The sequence below is a fragment of the Diabrotica virgifera genome, chromosome 10 (assembly GCF_917563875.1).
Source record: "Diabrotica virgifera virgifera chromosome 10, PGI_DIABVI_V3a".
NCBI classification, from domain to species: Eukaryota; Metazoa; Arthropoda; class Insecta; order Coleoptera; family Chrysomelidae; genus Diabrotica; species Diabrotica virgifera.
The window spans coordinates 101,429,064-101,452,934 of NC_065452.1; the positions used below are offsets into that span (position 1 = coordinate 101,429,064).

General features: G+C 33.7%; 1 protein-coding gene across 1 annotated transcript in view; it reads right to left on the reverse strand.

Moving 5' to 3' along the window:
- Positions 1–309: 309 nt before the first annotated feature.
- LOC114330847 (facilitated trehalose transporter Tret1-2 homolog) overlaps positions 310–23,871 on the reverse strand; it is a 57,393-nt gene continuing 33,831 nt past the window's right edge. Inside the window, exons 2-3 of the mRNA XM_028280270.2 lie at positions 13,265–14,077; positions 310–5,182 (exon numbers count right to left, since the gene is read on the reverse strand). Coding sequence (XP_028136071.2) covers positions 4,659–5,182; positions 13,265–14,077 — 1,337 coding nt within the window. The 3' untranslated portion in view covers positions 310–4,658. The remainder of the gene's footprint in view (positions 5,183–13,264; positions 14,078–23,871) is intronic.

Below are 23,871 nucleotides of genomic sequence, written 5' to 3' on the forward strand. Positions count from 1 at the left end.
GAAAAATATTAGTTTTACGAAGAAAATGTAAAAAGATTTTTTTTCTTAGAATCACTTTTTCCATCGAATTACATGGTTAAATGTAATAAAATATTCCCACCCCCGAGATGGGGTGGCAACCACCCCCAAGGTTTAAGCGTATGATAGTGGCATGATATATAAAATTATCCTTGGACTATTCCCTACCTTCTGTGAAAATTTTTAAGTAAATCCATGCTGGACGAAAAAATTGCGAGCCAAAATGCTTCATTTCCTCAATCGACTATTGGAGCCGACCGACCGGCTCTGTCCCGTCATACAGATGACCGACTATAATAACTTTTATTTATATTTAATTTAGAATGTGTGTACTGATTTTCAGCCTTAGTAAATGGAAATAATTACCTTCGTAGGAAAGCAACTTTGATACCCTCTCAGTAACCCCTGTTCTACGTTTCGCTTGACCGACCGCAGTATGTTTCTCTACACACTCACAGTAATCAACTGTGAAAAATCTAGCTTTAGTAAATTTAAATAGATTTTTCAGCGCTGCCTCTCCGTCTATAACAATCTGAAAGATGTCCCTCGAAAGTGACTCTCAAACCTCTCAATCCAACACTCTGGGCTAGAAGATTTGATGCAGTCAATGCATTGAAACACAGATTTTGCGATGTTTTGAAGTGCCTGTCAAATCTAGTTTTTACAAGTAGTAACAAAAGAAATCAAAGAGACAAAGCGGCACAACTGAAAAAAAAAAACTAGAATCATTCAAATCTGTTTTGTTACTAGTTGCGCAAAATAAAATCCTTGAAATCCTCAACTAAGTCTCGAAAACACTGCCATCAAAATCTTTGGACCTTTTAAGAGTTTACAGTTTACTTGAAGAGAGCCTCTTAAAACTAAATGAAATGAGAGGACAACTTAAAACTTTCTTTGAAGAGGCTTCAAATATGTGTCAACGTTGGGGAATACCAGTAGGGTTCGCTTCAAAAAGAATGCAGAAGACGAATAAATATTTCGATGAAATGTGCGAAGATGAAAGACTTCCAGATTCCACTGGAATCTGGAAGTCTGATTTTGTTGATTTTAACTGATTTTATTTTGAATGGAAACGAACAAGATCTTTAAAACGAATTAATCAACTTCGTAAAACGTTTTCCAGATAATTACAGATGAGAGATGGGGACCCCCCGGTAGGGGGCCCCCAGATCACGTTTGCCTCGGGGCCCCCAACATTGTACTTACGGCCCTGTGCCCTGTATAATTTAAAAGTTACGATTTGTTATGATTTAGTTTTTAAATGATTGTCAAAATTTATAAAATTAATTGATTTTGCTAATATGCTTTAAACCTAATACAGGACAAGTCAAAACACAAATTCATTATTTGCTCAATATTTTTAAATGCATCGCTCTGTATTTTATATCTCTGTCATAAACTAAAGTCAACGTTGTTTAATTTTTGTCCTAAGTATTTCATACGCGTATATCCAATAGCTATCCAATAGGGGTATTTCATGAATTAGATTTATTATTTTTATTTACGTTACTATTTATAAATATTTCAAGCAACACACAAACAAAATAAAATAAAGGAATTATTTTCTTTATAGAATGTGTTTGAAATATTCGTTCAGATCAAGCTAGCTATGAAGGTATGTTTCACAAATTGACAGTTCAGTTTTAGATTACATAGTACATTGTTTTAACATTGTATTCAATTTTAATTATTTTACAACAGTCAACAATGAATTTTGAAAGGAAAGAACTGATAGTAGGTAGACATAATATGTCATGGTAAACATGGTAAATACAATAAGAGCTGTTTACCTGGGGCAAGAGTCTATTATCAGCGATATGCAGATAGTTGGCAACCGAAAGCCAGCATTTCAAAATGAAACGGATAGATTTTTCAATCACAATGGCTTAGAGTTATATGTTATATGAGACTAAAGAAAAAAACAAAAACGGTTATAACAGAAGAAGACGAATTAAATATTACATATATGAGGATACTTAGTATCATCATACAAGTATCCGAAATATTACAAGTGAGCAAGACATTACGTATTTACGGATCTATTTTTACGGACTGCAAAAATGGTTTTGAAAGAAGATAGATTTATGTGAATGGGCACAGCAAAACATAAATTGTACAAAGAAATTTTTCGATTTTGTTTTATTGGAAGATGAAGCAACGTTTCACAAAAACATATTGTCAATTGGCTTATCTTTCCCTATTACTCCACATAAAATCCGTACTACATAATTACGAAGAGTTAAACTAGGTGATTCTTAAATGTTTGAGACGGTAACAGTAAACGGAGAAGTTCTTTGCTTTTTTTTAGTAAAGCATTTAACTATTTTATTTGAAAACCTGTCACTCAAGATCCGTTAACAATGCCTGGGCCCTTTTGGCTCTGCCAGCGCCAGCTCTGCCAGCGCCATTAACTTAGGGAAAAAAGATTCTTTAACAATTGAGGGGGTTAGAAGTAAAAGGGTTTGAGTGCACTTTTCCAAAAATAAGCTCAAATACAGATTCGCATACTTAAATGGTATTTTAACTTGGTGGTAAAAGGATTCAAGCATATTTCGCCCTACAGTCGCGATCTATCGCCATTACATTAAATTTAATGAAAACAATTGCATTTTGCATTGGTGGTAAATGGGTTTAAGTACGCTTGAACCGTTTTACCACAAAATTATTTTTATAATTCTGTAAAAACAAGTAGTAGTAGTAAACGGGTTTAAGTTTAAGCACTTGAACCGTTTTACCACAAAACTATTTTTAGTATTCTGTAAAAACCTCAGGTTAATACAGGACTAATTTCAAGTAAATAAATATTAGATTTGTACCGAATTTTGAAAACTAATTAAGTATTATGCAATGTGCCAGTTGTAGTTATACTGTGGATAACAGCTGGGATAAAAATGATTAGTATAATAGTTAACATCTGCATTTGAACCGTTTTACCAGCAACATTTATCAACACCATGTACCGATTCAAGTACATTTTTTTAATAATTGAAAAAAAGGAAGGATATAGTAAGAGTAATAACGAAATAATAAGAGATATTTTTATCATTTTACAGAACATTGTGCACTAGACATATTTTAGTTTAATGACTTTTAGAATTGATGAAACTCAAAGCTTTGAAGCTGATTATCTCACAACTATCAAAACTGCACTTAAACCCTTTTACGTCTGACCCCCTCAATTATTATGGTATTGATTACATGACCGAACTCCTCATCATATGTCACTTATAAGGTAAATTTAATGAGCAATTTCCTAATTGATGGATAGTAACAGAAGGATCAATCCAATGGTCAGCTTGATTACCAGAATTAAGTAAAGTCAATTTCTTCTGCTAGGCTATATTGAAGATCTAGTATACCGTGACCTCCAACAACAACTGATGACAGGCAGGTCAGAATTTATGTAGAAACGAATTTCATAACGTTCCCCCACAAATGCTTACAAACGTAAGTAGATCATTTGAAAACAGTCTTCAAGTCTGAAGCTAAATTGGAACAACTTCTTCTACTTCTTCTTCCTCTTTATAAGCAATTTCTACTTGTTCATTGCCGGATTGATACATCTATGGAAGGTTCCATCTTTTGCGGGGTCGGCCGATAATTTTTTACTGATTGGTGATTTATCTCTCGCTATTTTGACCTCATGAGTCTCCCTTATTCATTCTGCTTATGTGGTTATTCCATTCTTTTTTCTATTTAGTGTCCATTCGTTTATAAACTGCACGTTAAATTTTCTTGTAATATCTTCACTCCTCTTTCGATCTCTCAGCGTATTTCCTGTAATTCTTCTCAGTATTATCATCTCTGCAGTTTCCAGTGGGTATCGTCATATAGTGTTATTAGTGTTATTGTCGCTCTCTCCTTTGGGGGTATCGTCATATAATGTTATTAAGGCATCCTGTCAATCTCTTTACTTTTGGTACTTGATTTCTCACATCTTTGTTCAAACCTGTGTAGCTGGATACTGTTATTCCCAGGTATTTTATTCCATTAGGTATTTGTTCAATACTGATGTCATCAATGTCTATTTTACATCTGATTCGTTCTTTGTTGATTATTCTTGCTTAAGTTTGCTGAGATGATGATTGTCACATTGAATTCTTTTGCTCTTATGTTCGAACAACAACTGCTACAACAAAATACCATTTCTTTAATTAATTTTTTTTTAATTTGTATTGCTTTTAAATATTTGTAAATAAAAATAATACATTTAATTAATGAAATACTACTTTTTCCACTACAATTTAAAATATCTTCAAAACTGTTAAGTATACCTAAGGATAGGAAATACTTAGGAAAAATTAACCTACAGTTAGTTAAGGTTATGATGGTGAAATAAAATGTAGGGTAATGCATTTAAAAATACTGAGCAAATAATAAATTTGTGTTTGGACTTACCCTGCATTGGATTTAAAGAATATTAGCAAACTCAATCAATTTTAAAAATTTTGATAATCATTTAGAAATTATAGCCATAACAGGTCGTAGTTTTTGAACCCCTTTTCAATTATATAGGTCGTTGAATTGGTTAAGATTTTCAGTGAAATTTGGATATTAGTCTTTAAATACCCCATACAACAAAAACAACTTCATATTCATGTCTAACGGTTTTGTCAGAAAAGTTGATCACCCTGTATATACTATTTATTTAACAATTTTTGAATTTCACTAATGCTTTTACCCTTAGTTTCTGGTAGGTAAAAATAAATTAAAGTTGTTCCCCCAAAACAACAAATACTAAATAACCACATACAACAATGTGTTCCAAAATTGCGTTCTAGAATTGGGAACAAAAAATTAAGAGCAGAAACAAGAATGCCATTAAGAGTTACTAAAAAAGATAATGCGACTGGTCTAAATTTGCTATCAAATAATTCACTCATAACTGCCATAGGAATCGGTCCTAAGCCTATTGAGTATACAATTAGATTTAAAAGTAGGCACAAAATTGGCAGCCACACTACGTGAGATAAGAACTGCCATTTTATATGGTTCCAATATAAAAAAAGTCCAAGAAGGAAAAGGGAGACTCCAGTACCATATCCAGATAGTAACAGCAAGGGTCTTCTTCCAGTCTTTTCAACAAATAGGGCCGTGATAATGAACATTATAATTTTTATTGTTCCTGCTATCACTGATACTGTAGTTCCAGATAAGTTAGTTCCTAAAATTAAAATATTTAGCCATGAGTTACTACAAAAGAAGAAGAAAAGAAGGAGTGAAAATGAAAAAGTATTACAGTTTGGATATAAATAAAGTCCCCCTACAATATTAATAAACTTTTTAAAATTATCAATTCACAAGTAGTAGGTTTTCATGACTTATGTTTTGTAATAATACATTAGTTTCAAAAGTTATGCATCACACCTGGAATTCACGATTTTTCACTTTTATAAGTCCGTATCCTTATCACGTAATATTTATTTTTATACAGTCGAACCCGCTTATTAGAATCCCTGTTACAGGAATATCCCGGTTTATGGAATATAAATTCGAGGGCACGAAACGTTTCCATTTACTCCTTAATAAATTTGTCCGTTTATTGGAATATGTTCTAATTAAATAATACCGCTTATTAGAATATTTTTCAGGTTAACGAATAATTTGTTTTTTACAATTTACTAAAAATTTAAATTGTTTGTCGTCAAAGGCATGTAGTGCTGGATTATATATTATTAGGATAATAAATATTTATTACTTTGTTACGAGTATCAATTCGATATTTAGCCGACAAATGCTTGGGTTATAAAGTAATTTTTATTTGTCTACAAAGTTCTGTACATATTCTCACCCACTTAGATGCCTGTTATAAAATTTTTAGAAGCAGTTTATTTAGAATTCACCCAGAGGGTACCTACTTGTTTGCAAGATATGAATTATGGCTTTGTTAAATTCGAAAAGAAAAAATCTTACTTTAACCCGACGCGACATGAGGTTGAATAATGTAACAAACCATTTCTTGCCGCCAATACAACTTCGATTCAACCAATGGATTAAGGACGGCCACACGGATTAACAACAAAAAAGCTATAATTAACGATAATTTCTTAAGAAAAAATAAGTAATTTTGTTATAATATGCATTTTATTAAAAAAATATTTACGTATCTACATATTGCATACATTTCATATTAATTACTGTATTAATTATATTGACATAAAAAGACCTAAAACCATTTACATATACTGATTATGTATATGATATACATATTGGCATAGTATGTAAATACTATTATTACGTATATTCGGTACACTTATTTCGGCTAGCCACCAATGATCGGTTATTAGAATATCCCGGTTATAAGAATATTTTTCCCTGGCACAAAGGCTATTCCAATAAGCGGGTTCGACTGTATAAAATACACATTTGGTTTTTTTATTTTATTTAAATAAAATTGATTGACCCGGTTTTGCCAAAGTGTAAACATTTGAAAAAATTATTCTGGTAAAATTTTTGAAAACATGATTTATAAGCTTGTTCAATTGAAACATATCTTTGGTCAGGATAGCCATGGAAACAATTGTAATCACTCAACTGACGTTTTGAAATGTTAGTTATGATCAGTTCCTATCATTTGAATTTTACTGCTATTTTAAGAAGTATTGTGACTTCAAAATGGCATTTAATCCGTCCAAATATACTCAGCGTGCAGTCATACCAATTTCAAAGCGGGCAAGGCATATTAACATGTTTTTCAACAGTTGCTCATGAAGTTTACAGAACCTAGAGCACATTAACGAAAACCTGTATAATGAAACTTTAAACAAGGTTAATCAAGCAATATGACCAAAACGTCCAGAAAAGCTTGTCATTCTTCTTCACGACAATGCTCGGCCTTATATTGCCGAAGAAATGAAAAAATCTATAACGAAATAAATAGAGAATATTAGAGTATCCACGCTATAGTATCGACGATTTTCACATCTGTGGTTCACTGAAACATCGTTAAAAGTAATCGTTTTCAGACGGACGAAGAAATATAAAATGCTGCAAAAGAATTCTTTGACCTCAGCCACAAGAATTCTATAAACAGAGTATACACGGGTTGGTGAAACAATGAACTATGGTCCTTAAATAAGTAGTAATTATTTGTAGTTATGTTTACCGATAAATTTTTTCTGGATCAAAGATACGTTTCAATTGAACAAGCCTAGTATAATGAATCGTAATTTAATTTCTTAATTGGACCGTGCAAGAATAAATTATCTCTTTAGTTAAAGAAGGCCATTCACATCGATTCGTGGTGGAAAGAGTGGGTGTTTCCCAGAGTGATGTCGCACGGATGTGGAATAGGCTTCTGGAGACAAATTCAATACAGAATAGAACACGCTCTGGTAGAACCGAGTTACTAATGAGCAACATAAGATATATCAAAATTTTTATTCGGAGAAATTCTTTTATGTCTGTACCAGCCCTCCAAAGATACTTCAGGCATGCTACAGAACTCAGAGTGAATTAGATAATTAGAAGAATTTTAGAACTGATTTTAGGCGTCGTCGACCAATAAGAGTTCCTCAGATACAAACCTAGACATGTTTTGTACCGTCTCCAGTGGGTTCAAAAGCACATACAGCTCCATTAATAGTTTTGGAATTTTGTGCTTTTTCATAGGAGACCAGAATCTGTTTAAATAGTGATTGTCGGCGAATTCGTGTTTGGCGAGAGCAAACAAGAGCTGCACAACTAGCAAATGTTCCATACTTCCTTTCGCTGGTGGCAGTGTTGTTTTCAGCGAGTATTATTGCAAGTTGGCGCATGGAATTGGTGGTTATTGACGGGACTCAATAACCACCAACAAGTAAACAAGACAAATGTACATCGCACGGATTTTAGAACCTGATGTGAGATTATGGCGAGGAGCCGTGGGCAAAGATTTTGTATTTATGGATGATAACGCCCACCTACATCGAACTCAAGCGGTTAATGACTATCTTGAGATAGAAGGTATTCATCGTTTTGAGTGGCCTTTCATGTCTCCAGACCTGAGCCTCATTGACCATGCATGTGATGTGTTCTCCAGAGCTCTTCATGCCCGAAAGAATCCTCCTAGACCACATCATGAACTTACAATAATTGCCTGTAGAGAAGAATGGGAGGATCTGCGACAGGAAATGATTGATCGACTTGTTAGCAGTATTAGAGCTCGAATTCAGGCGTGCATCGATGCTTGTGGTGGAAATACACGATATTAAATTTTAATTTGTTAAATCCATTTTAATTAGAAATACATTTTTGGTTTTTATTTTTTTTTATTAAAAAACCAGTATCTCTTTTAAAACAAAAAATATCTGTCAACGTTATGACGTTTTTTTTTAACAGTAGTTTCTGAAAATAGTTAATGATAGCGAAAATTTTGGGTAATGCTGATGCATAACTTTTGAAACTATGTGTATCTTAGTTTCTGTATTTATTGCCGCTGATCTGGAATTATTTCTCCTGATGTTTCATCTTCAATTGCGGTATGTTATGAAAGGCGATGAGGCAACGGTCGGAATATTTTATCTTCTGATCGACGGCTGAACGCCGATTGACAGGAAGGTGTATGAAACCAAATGAAATTCCAGAGGCATCAATAATTTTCATAGAAAATATCCTGACAATAATTGTTTTCACAACGTTTTGAGAAATTATGTGTATTATTTTATTAAAAGTTGTAGCGGTATCATGAATATTTTTTGAGGATTATATATTGGGACTTTATTCTTAACATAAACAATTTTCTCAGTTGCGGCCATTCTGAATAATTTACAGAGTATGAGATGATGATTTCTGAAATTTTCGACGAAGTGTTACAAGAAGAAACTAGCTGTTTGATTTGGAATATGTCCAATATTGTACTTGAGATTGAGATTACAGTATTAAAAACAAACTGTAATGACACTCGTGGGCGCCGTTGAAGTTTTTGAAGTCTCGTTTTGTAGAGGCAGCCATCTTGTTATCTGTCATTTGTGGCGAAAAGTTACGACTGGACTAGCTCAGTGAAAAATCTTTATGGTGATCAGATCTTAGGGTTAGACATATTAGACGAATTAAATAGGTCAAATAAATTATCAAATCTTTGAATGATCTGAGTAGTTCAAGAGACAACATGTTAAAACGAATGATCCCAGTAGTTCCAACAATAGTTCAAGAGGCAACATGTTAAAAACGAATGTACAAGGTTAAACCAGCAGCAACTGTGCTACTACGCACCTGTGTTGCTAGTTAGTGAAACCTTCAAGATTGAAAGTATGCAGAAGCGCAGTGAGTGCTGCGACTTTTCGCCGCGATCTGTCTGCGCGGAAAAAATGCGTGACTTCATCAAGGCGTAAATATGTATATATTGGGTTGAGATATTCAGTCCAATCAAAAAATCATTTCGACGATGAATAATTACAAAATGGGTATTTCCAAAAAGGTGAGATACAGCACATGTCACCAGACACTAGAATATCTTTGTACCTATACCTATTAAAGGTGACGATAATAACCCAACAAAAGCAGAAGTGACGATAAACGAAGAAATAAATATTGAGCAGGGTGAGGAAAAGAAAGAATTAAGTAAAAAATGGAAAAGCGCCAGAAGAGGGCAGAATAACGAGTGAACTCCTAGTCCTACAGCTCGGAGGACCAGATCTAACCAAAGAACTATTCAGTAAAACTAATCCAAAAAATAATAATAGAACAAAATAGAATACCACAAGAATAGAGTTCAAGCACCCTCTCTTCAAAAAGGGAGACAAATCTGACCCGGAGAATTACAGAGGAATTAATTTGTTAAACACAACACTAAAATTAAAAACTAAAGTGATAACAAATAAACTGAATGAAATTATAACTCTAGCAGGAGAACAAATAGGAGAATATCAGGCAGGTTTCAGCAGTGGACGTTCAATCCTTTTATCTATTTTAAAGCGGCATATGACAGTGTTATAAAACCAAGTCTTTACAACGCTCTGAATGAGTAAGGAATTTTAAAAAACTTATGCATGATAACTGTAACGATTGCCAATTTGCTATCAGCAGTAAAAATTCAGAAGGACTCGTCAACTCCATTTTAAATATAGAGAAGTTAAGGTAGGGAGACACGCTGGCATGTCAGCTCTTTCAGAGAAAGTCGTACTAGACGCTAATTTAGATAGCAAAGACATTATATTTAATAAATCAGCATTGGCGGCCGGTCAGGGTCGGCAGGGTCGGCAGTGCCGACCCACACAATTATAAATATTATAGATTTTTTTAATATTCAATTTAATCAGAGTTTATGTCATTTTTTGTATCTATGAAATAAAAAAAAAACTGTCAGATAATACAGACTAAATATTATTCATAGTTTTTAAAAGAATTCGATCAATCCGAGCGTTAAGTGATTCCTGCGCATAAGAGACTTTTCAAAAATGAATGATCCGAGCCATTCATCAGACTGTTCGGCTAGCCGACCTCAGCTCATCCGTAGCTTGACGATTTACACGTAAAACTCAACGAGAAATACAAGTCGATGAGCAACCAAACATACATTTCTCCGTAGGCAAAGTAGGCATTAAGCGGCAGGTACGGCACATTTCAATCTGCCGGTTTCATTTGGAAGCATCGGCAGAAATTGTAAAAAATAATCACGCCGTTTTACGTCATTAAATTGATATTGTAATTTTTTTAAGTTATCAGGAATTATCATTTATTTATAGATATATAATATCGTATAATCGTCATATCATATAATTATAGATAAGCAACTAATAAAATTGTTTAAGAAATACGATTTGGATTTTCTAATTTACTTTTTGATTCTAAGATATTTAACGGCATGTCTAAAACAGTACAGAATGAACTAATACAATCAATTAGTTACATTTTGAATAACGTTATTGGATCTGAGATTCAGAAAACCATTTGCTTTTCGCTAGAAGTAGATGAAACTTCTGATTATCATGTCATTTACAATAATTATCAACTGTTGTCCGATACGTGGTAATGTTTATGAGAGGTTTTTAGGTTTTACAGACGTGAGTAAAAGCAATAAGGCAGAATATGATTTTGGTGTTTTAAAGAACAAATTAAAATTTTTTGATATCAAAAATAAATTGGTAGGGCAAACTGGAGCAAACTTATAACGGCGCTGTCGTGATGTCTGGTGAATTGAACGGTCTCCAGGTAAAAGTTAAAGCTATTGCACCACAAGCTTTATTTACTCACTGTCATGGGAATAGAATGAATTTAGTTTTGCAGGATAGATACGTGTAAAAAAATTAAAGAATATCATGTTTTCTTGGCAGTTTAGCTCGCCCAAACGGACTACTGTTTTAGAACAATTTGTTTCTAAAAAAATGCGAATAGTTTGTCAGACGCGATGAAATTTTAAACTTCGGTTAGTTTCCACTGTATCAAATTTTCGTGAACAGCTTTTGGAAGTTTTTAAAATTTATTATCGAAGGAGACGGTTTTGAAAGTTGTGATGTGATATCTTGATCCGTGAAGCAATCGGTTTGAGAACTTTATTAAATGATTACTCTTTTAATATTATTTTAAATATTTTTAAGAAAGTGTTTCCAAACCGATTTGATATGCATTGTTGTTCAAAATCAGTCAACTGACATTATTTATTCCAAAGATAAAATAAGAATACTGGTGCAAAATCTCAAAGATTTTCGTAATGATTAGTAGTTTCCAATATATAAGCAGTAACGTTTTGGGTTTGCTTGATATTTTCGAACCACCCCAAAAAATACACAGGCATGATACATATCTCGAAAAACGAATATATTTTGAAATTTTGGATACCTACTATGTATTATGCAAATAGATACTCGTTTTTCGAATTTTGAAAATTTGCAAATTTTTGACCTCTTTGACGATTTAAAATTTAAAAGTTACCTTCTCCAAAGAATTTTCAAGATATTTATTATTACAAATTACTTAAAAATTACGCTGATCCAAATATTTTCAGAAAGTTGGATAAGTTACAAAATATGTGTAATTTTATATAGTAAGTACTGCAATTCGTTACACCAAACGGATCATCAATTCTATTATTACCACCCACTTCTACTTTAAAAGAACGAAATTTCTCTTGTCTCAAAAGAATCAAAACATATTGTCAAAACACCATGAAACAAGAGAGAATGTCAAGTAAACCAAACAAAAAAATTTCCTATGATGATTTAAGCCTTTTAATTAGATGGTATACCTATATAAGGAGACAAAAAAACCTTGCCGGCCCTGTCTCTACGGTCACGAACCGCCACTGTAAATCAGTCCAAATTATAGCATATGCTGACGACGTGGACATTATAACAAAAACCAGGGCGAGAACCACCGGAATCCTAGCCAGGCTAGTAACAGCATCAGAACGAATGGGATTACATATAAATCAAAATAAAACCTAATTTAAGCCGACTAAGGCAAACACAAGAGTTGAAAATGCTGACGCAGGTCTAAATTGTTAATGACCATAACTTCGAAGCGGTGAAAGAGTTCATTTAACTTGAAACATCGGTTAACCCGTATAATAATACATCAGGGGAAATAGACAGGCGAATTATAATTGTAAACAGGTGTTATAATGGTCTATCAAATTACTTAGCTAACAAACGCCTCTGTCTCAAAAACTCGTAAAAGACTATAAAATACTGAGTCCCCGTTCTCACATACGGATCAGAGGCGTGGACCCTAACCAAAATAGACGAATATTCCCTTTTTGAAAGAAAGGTCCTGTCATCTTTCTTTTCTCCTTCGTAAGAATGTAGTGGCGTCATGTAATTTGTTTGAATATTTCTGTCCAATTATCACTCCCTATGCGTGTTGTTTTGCTTTGGAGAATGAGTCATGTCCTTTATTTGGTCCGACCATCTTACTGGAGATCTTTCTCTGGATCTTTTGTCCGCTAAGTTGCCTTCAACTATTATTCGTTCCATGCCATGAAAGAAAGATACTACGCAAGATATTCCGAGCGGTCTGTGAAAACGGAATATGGAGGCGTAGACATAACTTTGAACAGCAGCATATTTACAAGTATAAGTTTGGTGGAAAAGATCCTAACACCGCAGTGGGTGACAATGAGAAGACGGGATTGACCAAGAATAAGGTGGATAGATGGGGTAACACAGGATGCTGGGAAGATCGGTTTTACCAACTGGAAAATTCAAGTAAGGGATCGAGCAGAATGGCGCATAAAGCTTAAGAATGTCAAGGTCCTTTAAGGGCTGTAGCACCGTAGTGATGATGATGATGATATATTTGCATATTCGAATATAAAAGATTAAAAACGTACCTGCTTCGTCAAAAATTGGCACCATAAACTGCATAATAACAGTAACTCCAGATAAATGCTGAACCCACATGGGTAATATTGCCAGTATTATTGCTTTTCGATTTACTTTTGATTTTAGCAATACTACCACAGATACTGTTACACTGTTTCGTTTAGTTTTATAATTATCATTTATTTTTTCAAAATCTCTTTCAATTTCTTGTTGTTGTTTATTTCTGCGTAGTTTTTCTAATACTTTTAAAGCTATTTTTATTTTTCCTTTGGCAATCAAGTATACTGGTGTTTCTGGCACAAATAGTAAAACAGCTATCAAGAATAGTACTAATGGTGCTGCACAAAGTAGTGTATATACCGGTAGACTTGTTTTAGCTCCTGTAACATAACTGTAAAGATGCCCTGCAGGCATACTTATACCCATTAAACAACCAAATTTTGCTCGGTTGTGATCTTCGCAAACTTCTGTAAGGTACAATGGCACTAAAACAAGTGCACTTGAGTAACAGACGAAAATAATACATCTAGCTACTATGTATACATAAATATCTTTGCTGGCTGATATGGTTACGCTACACATTATGACTGTTATGGCTGCATATAGCATAACGCTCTTTCTACCAACAGTATCAGCTATGGTGCCTGAAAAAATTGATCCCATCAAACCAACGAAGAATGGAAATCCTGCTAGTAAAGATACTTCCAAGGTATTTATTGGTCTGCCTACTGGATTGATTAATGTATCATTGGATAATAATTTGGGAAGAGTTGGAGATGTCCAAACATGGAAATTTGAACAGGAGAATAACAGTAGATTTGCTAAAAAATAGATAGAAATATTAGTAAAATCCTTGTAAATAAAAAAATACAAAAGTTTTATTTAACTTTGTGACAAAATTTTATACTGACAGAGAAGAAATTAAAATATTTCTAGGTATACGTTAGGGAGTTATTGCCAACGCAAAATAAAGGATCCTTTATTAGAGGATACTTATAAAGGACAAATACAGGACGGGTCTAAAAGAGTGGTATTGTAAATGCAGTTAAGGAATCCCTTATTTTGACAAATGACATGAAATATTTTTGTAAATATAAAAATACCCTATAAAATTCCATTTGTTAATAAAAATTAAAATAAGATAATTGAAAAGAGTAAAACGTTAAATTTAATTATTTTGTCATTTAAAAATGTTTAGAGAACAACATAATATATCCCATAATACTCATCGTTCAATAATATGGAAGTGTAATTGGAAATACTATTTTAGGAGTTTTTAAATACTTTTGCATTATAGGTATATAAAATGGGGAATTTCTGGAGAATATACTATTAGGGAATAGTGGATATCCAGTCCTCAACTAAAACTACCTAATGACACTACTGCAGAATTTTTAGACAGAAGTTGTGTTTTTATAATCAGTCACAAATCCGTTCAAGAATTGTTATTGAAAGAACATTTGGTATTTTGAAGAGCTTTCCCATTTTAACATAATATGTAATAAGATGCAAGTTACCTTTTGTTCAAAGAACAATGTCAGCTTCTTCAGTTTTACATAATATTGCAGTAGATAATAGAGAAAACGTTGAAATACTGGCAAATAAGTGTGCTGTTGATATTGATATAGAAGCTGTGGCAATACATTTTCAACCAGGAGCTAATCTAATGCAACTAAATTGTGTGTGTGTTTGTTTAAAAATATTGTTCGACATTATTTAAAGCTAGCTTAAACTAATTTTATTTTTATTGGACTGCAGTTTGTTAATAAATTTATAAATCAATATAATTATATTGGTGACTGATCTGAAGTATTTTATGATCATTAGCAGGTTTTAAATAATAAATTTATAAATACTATACATGCTATTGATGTTTGATCTTTTATCGTTTAAAATGTGTTCATTACGAAACCTTTGTTTTATTTTGTTAACCTGTTGTTATCTGTTAAATTGAACCAAATACTATTGACTCTAATACATCCAACTCCCACAGAAATCTGGAAGCACGTTGCCACTAGCGCCACTGTCGGCTTGAGTTGAACAACGTTTTGACAACGTAAAATTTGACGGAAACATTAAAATTTAATTTTATAAATTTTTGAATAACGAACTAATTTTGCTGAATTAAATTAAAATAAAAATAGTTCCAACACTTATACAAAAACAATAGTAAAGCAATTTTATAAATGTAAGGTTAAATTGCTCTGGTTATCCTACTCATACCGCTAGATGGCGCTATTTTTTTGCTTCCTCAAAATTAATGGGAAATGTCAAGAGTTGTATGTATTACAGTCTAGTCTATATAGTATTTGATTGAACTCTATTTTGAATCTAGAATTTTCCTAACCTTCTAACCTAATAATCCTAACCTTCATTAACATTTATTGAAATTACCTCTTATATCTATAATAAAGATTTATTTCTATACAAAAATGTAAAATATATTGAGTTTAATAAATGAGTTAATGATATTCTATGTCTGATCATTGTAATTAGTAACAGTTTAAAATTATTTACATAACATTCCTTTTTACAACTTCTTGTAATAACTAAAGCTTCAATAAAATGTTCTTTTTTATATTCGTTTGGATCAAAACATCAATAATCTATATCTGAGAATATTACTTAGAGTTCTTTTTAATAAATAAAACCCAACATACAACTTGAATGATGAAAGTTTAATCAAATATCAATCCCACAATACATAAATTATCAATCCAAAGAAGCACGGTGACAAGATAAATTCAAAATACAAGTGAAGTTAGAGACCTAGACCTTTCTTCACATTTTTGACACGTTATGTCAAAATAAAGGAACTTTTATTAAAAGAAGGGTGTCCTCTAATTTTCCTTAAATACAGGCGGCCTGTATTTTATTAAAGGACAAAAATAAAAGACGCAATACTGCGCATGCTTATATGTCAAAATAAAGGATATTTTATTACAGATCGACTTAAAAGACGTTGGCAATAACTCTATATTATAGTACCTACTTAAAACTTTATTTTGGTAATTAGATTTATAAGGGGTGTTCGTTAAACAAATCATTCTTCTTCTTTGAGTACCGTGCCTAAATTTTAGGCGTGGGTAGCTTCCTTGACAATTTGCCGATAGGTACAGTTCTAGATCTTGCCCGGCGTGTAACAATTCATCTGCTGAAAAGCCAGCCCATTGACGACAGTCAATTTCGGATCCACGAATATTTTTTTCTACCAATTCCTCCTTTTCCCTCGATCTTTCCGTTGAGTATTAACTGGAATATCTATTATCTGCTACCTCTCATTATATGCCCCAGATATTCAAGTTTTTTTATCATCTTCGTCAAAACAGAACAATGTCAAGAAATAGAGGAGTATCAGAGTCGATATGACAATTTCAATATCCATCGAAAGGTGAAGGAAATAGCTGGAAAGTTCCGAAAACGCAGCAGCGGAAAAATAACAGATGATGAAGACAATCTTGCCATAACCAAAGAAGATAAAAAGAAAGTATGGGAAGAATACTTGGGGAAACTTTTCCACGACCTTAGAACAGGAAAAGAACACACAATTGAAGATAATTCAGGTCCCGAAATCCTACCAGAAGAAGTAACCACAGCCATCAGACAAATGAAGGATAGAAAGGCACCGGGACTTGATGAAATACCTGCAGAACTGCTAAAGCTATTAGATGGAGCACAAATAAAAATAATAGCTGAAATATTTAATGACATATACAAGGCAGGAAAAATACCAGCAGAGTGGCTCAAATCTGAGTTTGTACCGTTGCCCAAAAAACCAGGAGCAAAAGTTTGTGAAGACTATAGGACCATAAGCCTAATGAGCCATCTTCTCAAGCTGTTTTTAAAAGTTATCCATAATAGAATTTACCGAAAATGCGAAGAACAAATTGCGCCCAATCAGTTTGGAAATGTGAACGCCGTTGGCACGAGGGAGGCTTTATTTGCGTGCAGGTGTTGTTTCAGAAATGTAGAGATGTCAGCTGTGATGTTTTTGCATGCCTGATTGACTACAAAAAGGCTTTCGATACAGTCCGACATGAACAAATGATGGAAGTGCTGAAGAGGACAGGGATTGACGGAAGAGACCTGAAAATAATAGCTAACCTCTATTGAAATCAATCAGCAGTGCTCCGAATAGATGGAGAATATACAGATCAGGTCAAAATCTTAAGGGGAATGAGACAGGGATGCATAATTTCACCTCTGATATTCAATCTGTACTCAGAGCACATTTTTGAAGAGGCTCTAAAAGATATTGATATACGCATCTTAATAAATGGAGTCAAGCTCAGTAACCTGCGATATGCAGATGATACAATAGTGTTTTCCAATACCATAGAAGGGCTGCAAAACTTAATGAATAAAATAACTGAAACCAGTAGAACATATGGACTAGATATAAATACCAGCAAAACCAAGCTAATGATCATCAGCAAGCAAAACATAACTGGAGTAAATCTGTATGTGAATCAAATGAGAATTGAACGTGTCTCACAATACAACTATTTGGGAACTATAATCAATGAGTCGTGGGACAATGCTCAAGAGATTAAATGTCACATCGGAAAGGCAAAGAGTGCATTCTTGACTATGAGCTCTGTGTTCAAGAGCCATGACATCACTCTAAAAACAAAAATAAGGCTCCTTAAATGTTATGTGTACTCAGTGCTTCTATACGGAGTAGAAACGTGGACATTGAAGGCGGAAACTCTATCGAAACTTCAAGCTTTTGAGCTATCGTTGTACAGAAGGATCCTGAAGATACCATGGACAGACAAAGTCACCAATGAAGAAGTACTACGGAGGATGAACACAACCGTAGATTTAGTCAACATCGTGAAGGGCCGTAAGCTGCAGTACTTGGGGCATATAATGAGAAATCAAGGCAGATACGAGCTACTCCAGTGCATTTTACAAGGTACAATTGAAGGAAAAAGGGCCCCAGGACGAAGAAGAATATCCTGGCTTGCTAACCTGAGAGCATGGTATAGAAAAACCTCAACACAACTATTCCGTATAGCAACTAACAAAGTCATCAAGGCCAGAATGATCGCCAACGTTTGGAACGGACAGGCACCCTAAGAAGAAGATGAGGTTTTAAGCATTCTACGATACGACCACATGGTGAAGGCTCCTAATTTGTTCATCATATTAACTTTCATGGTTTCCATCCAGGTTTCACATCCATATAGTAATACAGGATACGCATAACATTTTCGAAACTTGATTCTTAGGGTAAAAACATGCCGAAGATACATGGATGAGCGCGGTGTAGGTCGCGATCGCGGTTGAGGTTTACATCGATGACGGGAAGAACATACCGAAGATACTTTCCCTATCCTGTTTTGGCATCGACATCGCTGTAAACCGCGATGCAAGGTCGCGAGGGTGAACGGGTGAGACATCTTTGGTATGTGCGATCTCATAAGAAAATGAAAGTTTGTTTTGACATCGATGTAGCGACCGCGATCGCGACCTACACCGCTCACATCCATGTATCTTCGGCATGTTCGTACCCTTAGTTTTAAGTTCATCTGAGAATTGCACAGTATATATCTAAACAAATCCATCTAGTCACATTTGAAAACAATAATTAGTTCCATAAGAATTGCTTTCAAAAGCGACTAGATAGTTTTTGAACGAACACCCATTGTTAATCTTTTTATTATTATTCTAATTATTTTGTTTTGTTTTAGGTATGCTTATATTTATTGGACTTGTAAACTTTCCTGCCATAGAGTGACACTGGAAAAAGGACTAGTGGTCTCTATCACTGTGACCTATTCCATCGAATTCCTATAAGGTATAATCGATTTACATTATTGTTAATTATGTTGACATTTTGAAGTCAAACAATGCTTGGAATTGTAAAAAAATAATGCAAGTTGTGTATCTATCTTTATGCCCTTGTATTGAAAATCAATAGGAAAACAGAAATTTTCATTCCAATTATTATTAGGTTAGAGATTTGTAGAAATTCGAAAAAATTTCTTAATTTTACTTTTAAAATTTTTAATAAACCTAAAAAATTAATGTTGTTCTGTAGCTATTTCCTTGTGGCATTTTTATGATTAACTATTTATATGGGAAATAAGCCACAATTAAATTGAAAAAAAATTTTTATTAACGTTTCGATGCCCAAATGGGATGTCGTTGTCAAAATACAAAATACTACTAAATTAAACAAAAGTGTTGTTGCTAAGTAAAATATTCTTCTAATAATTTATTTAACCTGACTCATTTATATTGGCAATTCAGACATAATATATTATACATTTTTAAGTACAAGACTTTAAAATCATATTGCCAATATTTATAAAAAATAAAAGTGATTTATAAAATTGAAAATAATTGTTAGTAAAATGTACACTTAAATAAAAATTCCATTCCTTTTGCCATTCTATTAGCGTGTTTATTCGTATGGTCCTTCTCACCTGTGGTAAGTGGCCATCGTGGGCTTCATACAGCATTTGTCTCTCTTTGGCTAACAGGTGAATAGGGAGCGTGCCCGCAATCACCTGTAAGGCCAACGTAGAAGTGGTTCGGTACGCGCTCACCACTTTTAAAAGAGGTTTCCTTTGGGCTCTTGTTCTGATATCTTTGTACTTCTGGTATTTTAGTACGTTGATACAGACGGGAGTTCCATATAGAAGGGTTGATTGCACCACTTGGAGGTGCAATCTTCTCTTGTTGCTGCTGGGCCCACCAATGTTAAGTATTATTCTCTGGATAGCTGCTGTCCGTTCATCCGCCTTCTTAACCACTCTTAGCAGGTGTTTCGTGTATCTTAGGCCTCTGTCCAAGTCGACGACTAAATACTCTGTTTCATCTGTGACATTTCTGGGCACTGAAACATGTCTCTGGCTTAAATATCTTTTTATAATGTTGATCAGATATCCCGAGACTTCAAGGGTTTCTAATTTAGTAATAATATGAGCCCAGTTAGCCGAGTTAGAGGCGTTCTTTACGTCAAATATTACTAAAACGTCTTATCTTTTTCTGGTGTTCTTCACAGTGTCTGTAATATGTTTGACCGCATCTATAGCAGATTTTCCTTTCCTGTACAAACCGTACTGTCTGGTTAAGATGATGTATTTTTCTCTCAGTTTTCATTCAAGACGGTTTTTAACAATATTCTCATACAATTTTCCTAACTCTTTATTGTGTTGTTCTGGTAGATGTTTTCTATCGTTTTAATTATTCCCGGAGGTACCTCTCTCGAGTATAACAAGTGGATAACGTCCTTTAATGTGACCCTGTCAAATGCTTTCTTAAGGTCCACGAAACATAAATATGCCGGTTTTTTGTATTCCAACGATTTCTCTTGAACTTGCCTCATTATAAATATAGCGTCAGTGCATGACCTTCCCCACCTAAAACCTTGTTGTTCTTCTTATAATGTTATAATTTCATTCAATTTGTTTGTTATCAATTTTGTTGTTAATTTTAATGTTGTGTTTAATAAGTTAATCCCTCTGTAATTCACCGGGTCTGATTTGTCTCCTTTTTTGAAGAGAGGTATTATTAGGATGGTTGATCTCCATTCTTGGGGTATTCTGTTTTGTTCTATTATTTTTTGTATTAGTTTTAGTAGTTGTTTAGTTAGATCTTGTCCTCCGTACTTTAGGAGTTCGTTCGATATTCTCTCCTCTCCTGGAGATTTTCTATTTTTTAATTTTCTTAATGCTTCCTTTACCTCTTCCTCCTCGATGTTTATTTCTTCGTTTGTCGTAACTTCAGGTGTTGGTGGTTCATTATCGTCGCCTTTAGCAAATAGAGATCGGAAGTAGCCTACCCATGTTTCCTTCTGAATGTGTTTCGCTTTTATTAATTCGTTCATCTCCTTTCTTTGCCCTCTGATCATTCTCCATACTTCTTTTTGTGTTCCGTAGAAGTCGTGTTCCATCTGTTTTGAGAAACGCTGCCAGTGCTCCCTTTTTATTTGCCTCACTAAAATATTCGTTTCGTTTCTGATTCGTTTGTAGTGGTTGTATGCCTGTTGTGTTTGTTTTGTTTTATATTGTAAAAAGGTTTTCTTCTTTTCTTCGCATTTTATCTTAACTTCCTCTCTAAAGCACGGGGTTTTCTTCTTTAATATGTGACTATTCGTTACTTTTCTCTCTCCAAGTGATTCTGTTGCAGCGTCGATTATGTTATCTTTGAGTTTTTGTCAGCTTTCATCGATGTTATCGTTTTTTAATATTCCATTCTCAGCAATCTTCTCTGATATTCTTTTCCTATATAAGTATTCCGTGGATTCCGTATGCAGTCCTTCGACTTAACAGTCATCAGACCAATAATGACATACGCGGCAGAAACACGACCCGACACAGAGAGGACAAAAAGATTGCTCGAAACAGCGGAGATGAAATCCCTTCGAAAAATCGATGGTAAGACTATATGGGACAGAGCTAGAAGTACAGATATACGACGGAGATGCAAGGTGGATAACATTAAAAACTGGGTAAGAAACAGAAGAATAGAATGGAGTGACCACATAAGCCGAATGACAACAAATAGGGTAGTCAGGACAGCGAGTGACGGTTCCCCAATAGAAAGACGATCAGTGGGAAGACCACGAAAACGATGGAACGACAACTTTCTAGAGGCACATGAAAAAAACAGACAGAGCCACAATCTTAGGACAGCATTGTATATGTACATTAGTAGCTTTATTGCTTCTTCAGATAGTTCTTTGAGAATTAGTCCTGTTATCAGGTCGTATCCACGGGGTTTTTTTGTATTTAGGCTTTTGATTACTTCTTAAATTTCGGTAATTTTAACTTTTCTTGTGGGAAGACACATCTGGTAGGGTTCATCTGCTAGATCTGTAATAAATTTCTCTTCGTTCTCTGGAACCTCTCTAATAATGTGTTAGGCATATACTACCCAAAAAACCCATTTGCAACCTGGCTGGTCAAGTGTCCCGACAAAAACCTTATTTCTCTGGACTATTACTATTTACGATATATTTACTCTTTAGAGAAAAATACGCTTTGGCCGATAAAAGGAATGCACACTTGTTGGGCGTATTTATTATTTATCATAAGGGTTTTTGCTTTTTCACTTTTTGCGTTGAACGTCAATCAATTCTCATTCGCAAACAAATTTTAGCGTGAATACGTGGGAACACGTACCTCGTTTTCAGCTCAGTTCTACTCTGACAGAGAAGTCTACTCGTTCCTTATTTTTATCCAAGGAGCTCAAAGCTATATGTAGGATACAGAAATTTACAAAGAGTATTCATCTCAGATAAACGGTTGCAGATGCTATTGGAGTTATTACGTCAACGAAAAAGAAACTCTGAGATAATATAAATTTATGGAATAAACAACGGGTAAAAAGAGGGCTAAAATTAAATAAAAAGAAGACTAATGTACTGGTAATAAGAGGAGAGGAAGAGGTAGACTTTAATATGTGATATGTGAGAAGATATGTGATGATAAGGTTTCGAAACTGTTTTCTTGTGGCATGTTTAATTTAGTATTATATTTTATATGGATTGCACCACAATTATTGGTGCAATTAACAAAACATTTTTTTAATTAACTATTTTGGACGTTTCGATTTCTACTCCAGAAATCGTTCTCAAGAAGAAAGTAAAATATTCTCAAAACATTCTGGAAAGATTTAACCTTTTTTAGGTTTTGTAGGTATTGCTTTTCAAACAATGACACTTTTGTCTGGATATTTTTGACCTTAGCAATGTGTGGTTGAAAAAATTGTTTGAACATTGCCTTCGCCCTAGAGGCAGGGCCGGACTGGCTCATTAAAAAGGCGCCAACTTAATCTCTAAACAAAGGAGTCTAACCGTCCCTTCCTCTTAATCCTTTACTTACATCAAACTTTTTTGAAATCCTAGTGCATGTAAAGTATGTAAATCAATATTACTTGTAAATTTTTAAACGCTTTTCTTTAGTTCAATAGTTTGCGTCAAATCTTTAGACGTTAATTTGACTGCCTTTTCTCCAATGAAAATGAATGAAAATTTGCAGACATGTATTCGTGGGAACAATACACGAATAGTCAATAATTTTTTTTTTTAATTTATTAATTGTTTAAATAAAAAAAACGATTTTAATGGAAAATGCTTAAATTCTCTTGTTTTTTACAATGTAAAAATTTGAAACTTTTACAGATTGTAGCTAATGATATGAACTATACATAATTTCACTTTTTACCTTATTTTTTTACGTTATGCTTCATAAATAAACAGCAAAGTTTCAAATTTTGAACGCTCATATATTTGTTTATATAAAAATCGGCGCTTATTCGTGTCAAATTTCAATACGATACGAAATAGAACTTCAACCAAAACTCGAATACAAAAAATTCGTGTTTTTATCGTAGTCTTAGAAAAACCACCGGTAGAGACGTTTTGTGCTACAATTAACATTAGAATTCATTTTGGCGTATTAACTAAACTCTTTTCTTTATCTCAATCGTTTGGGTCAAATCTTTAGACCTTAATTTGATTTCCTTTTCTTCAATGCAAATGACTGAAAATTTGCAGACATATGCATTCGCGGGAACAATACACGAATAGTCAATATTTTTTTTTATGTGCATTAATAATTGTATAAATAAAAAAACGATTTTAACGGAAAATGTTTAA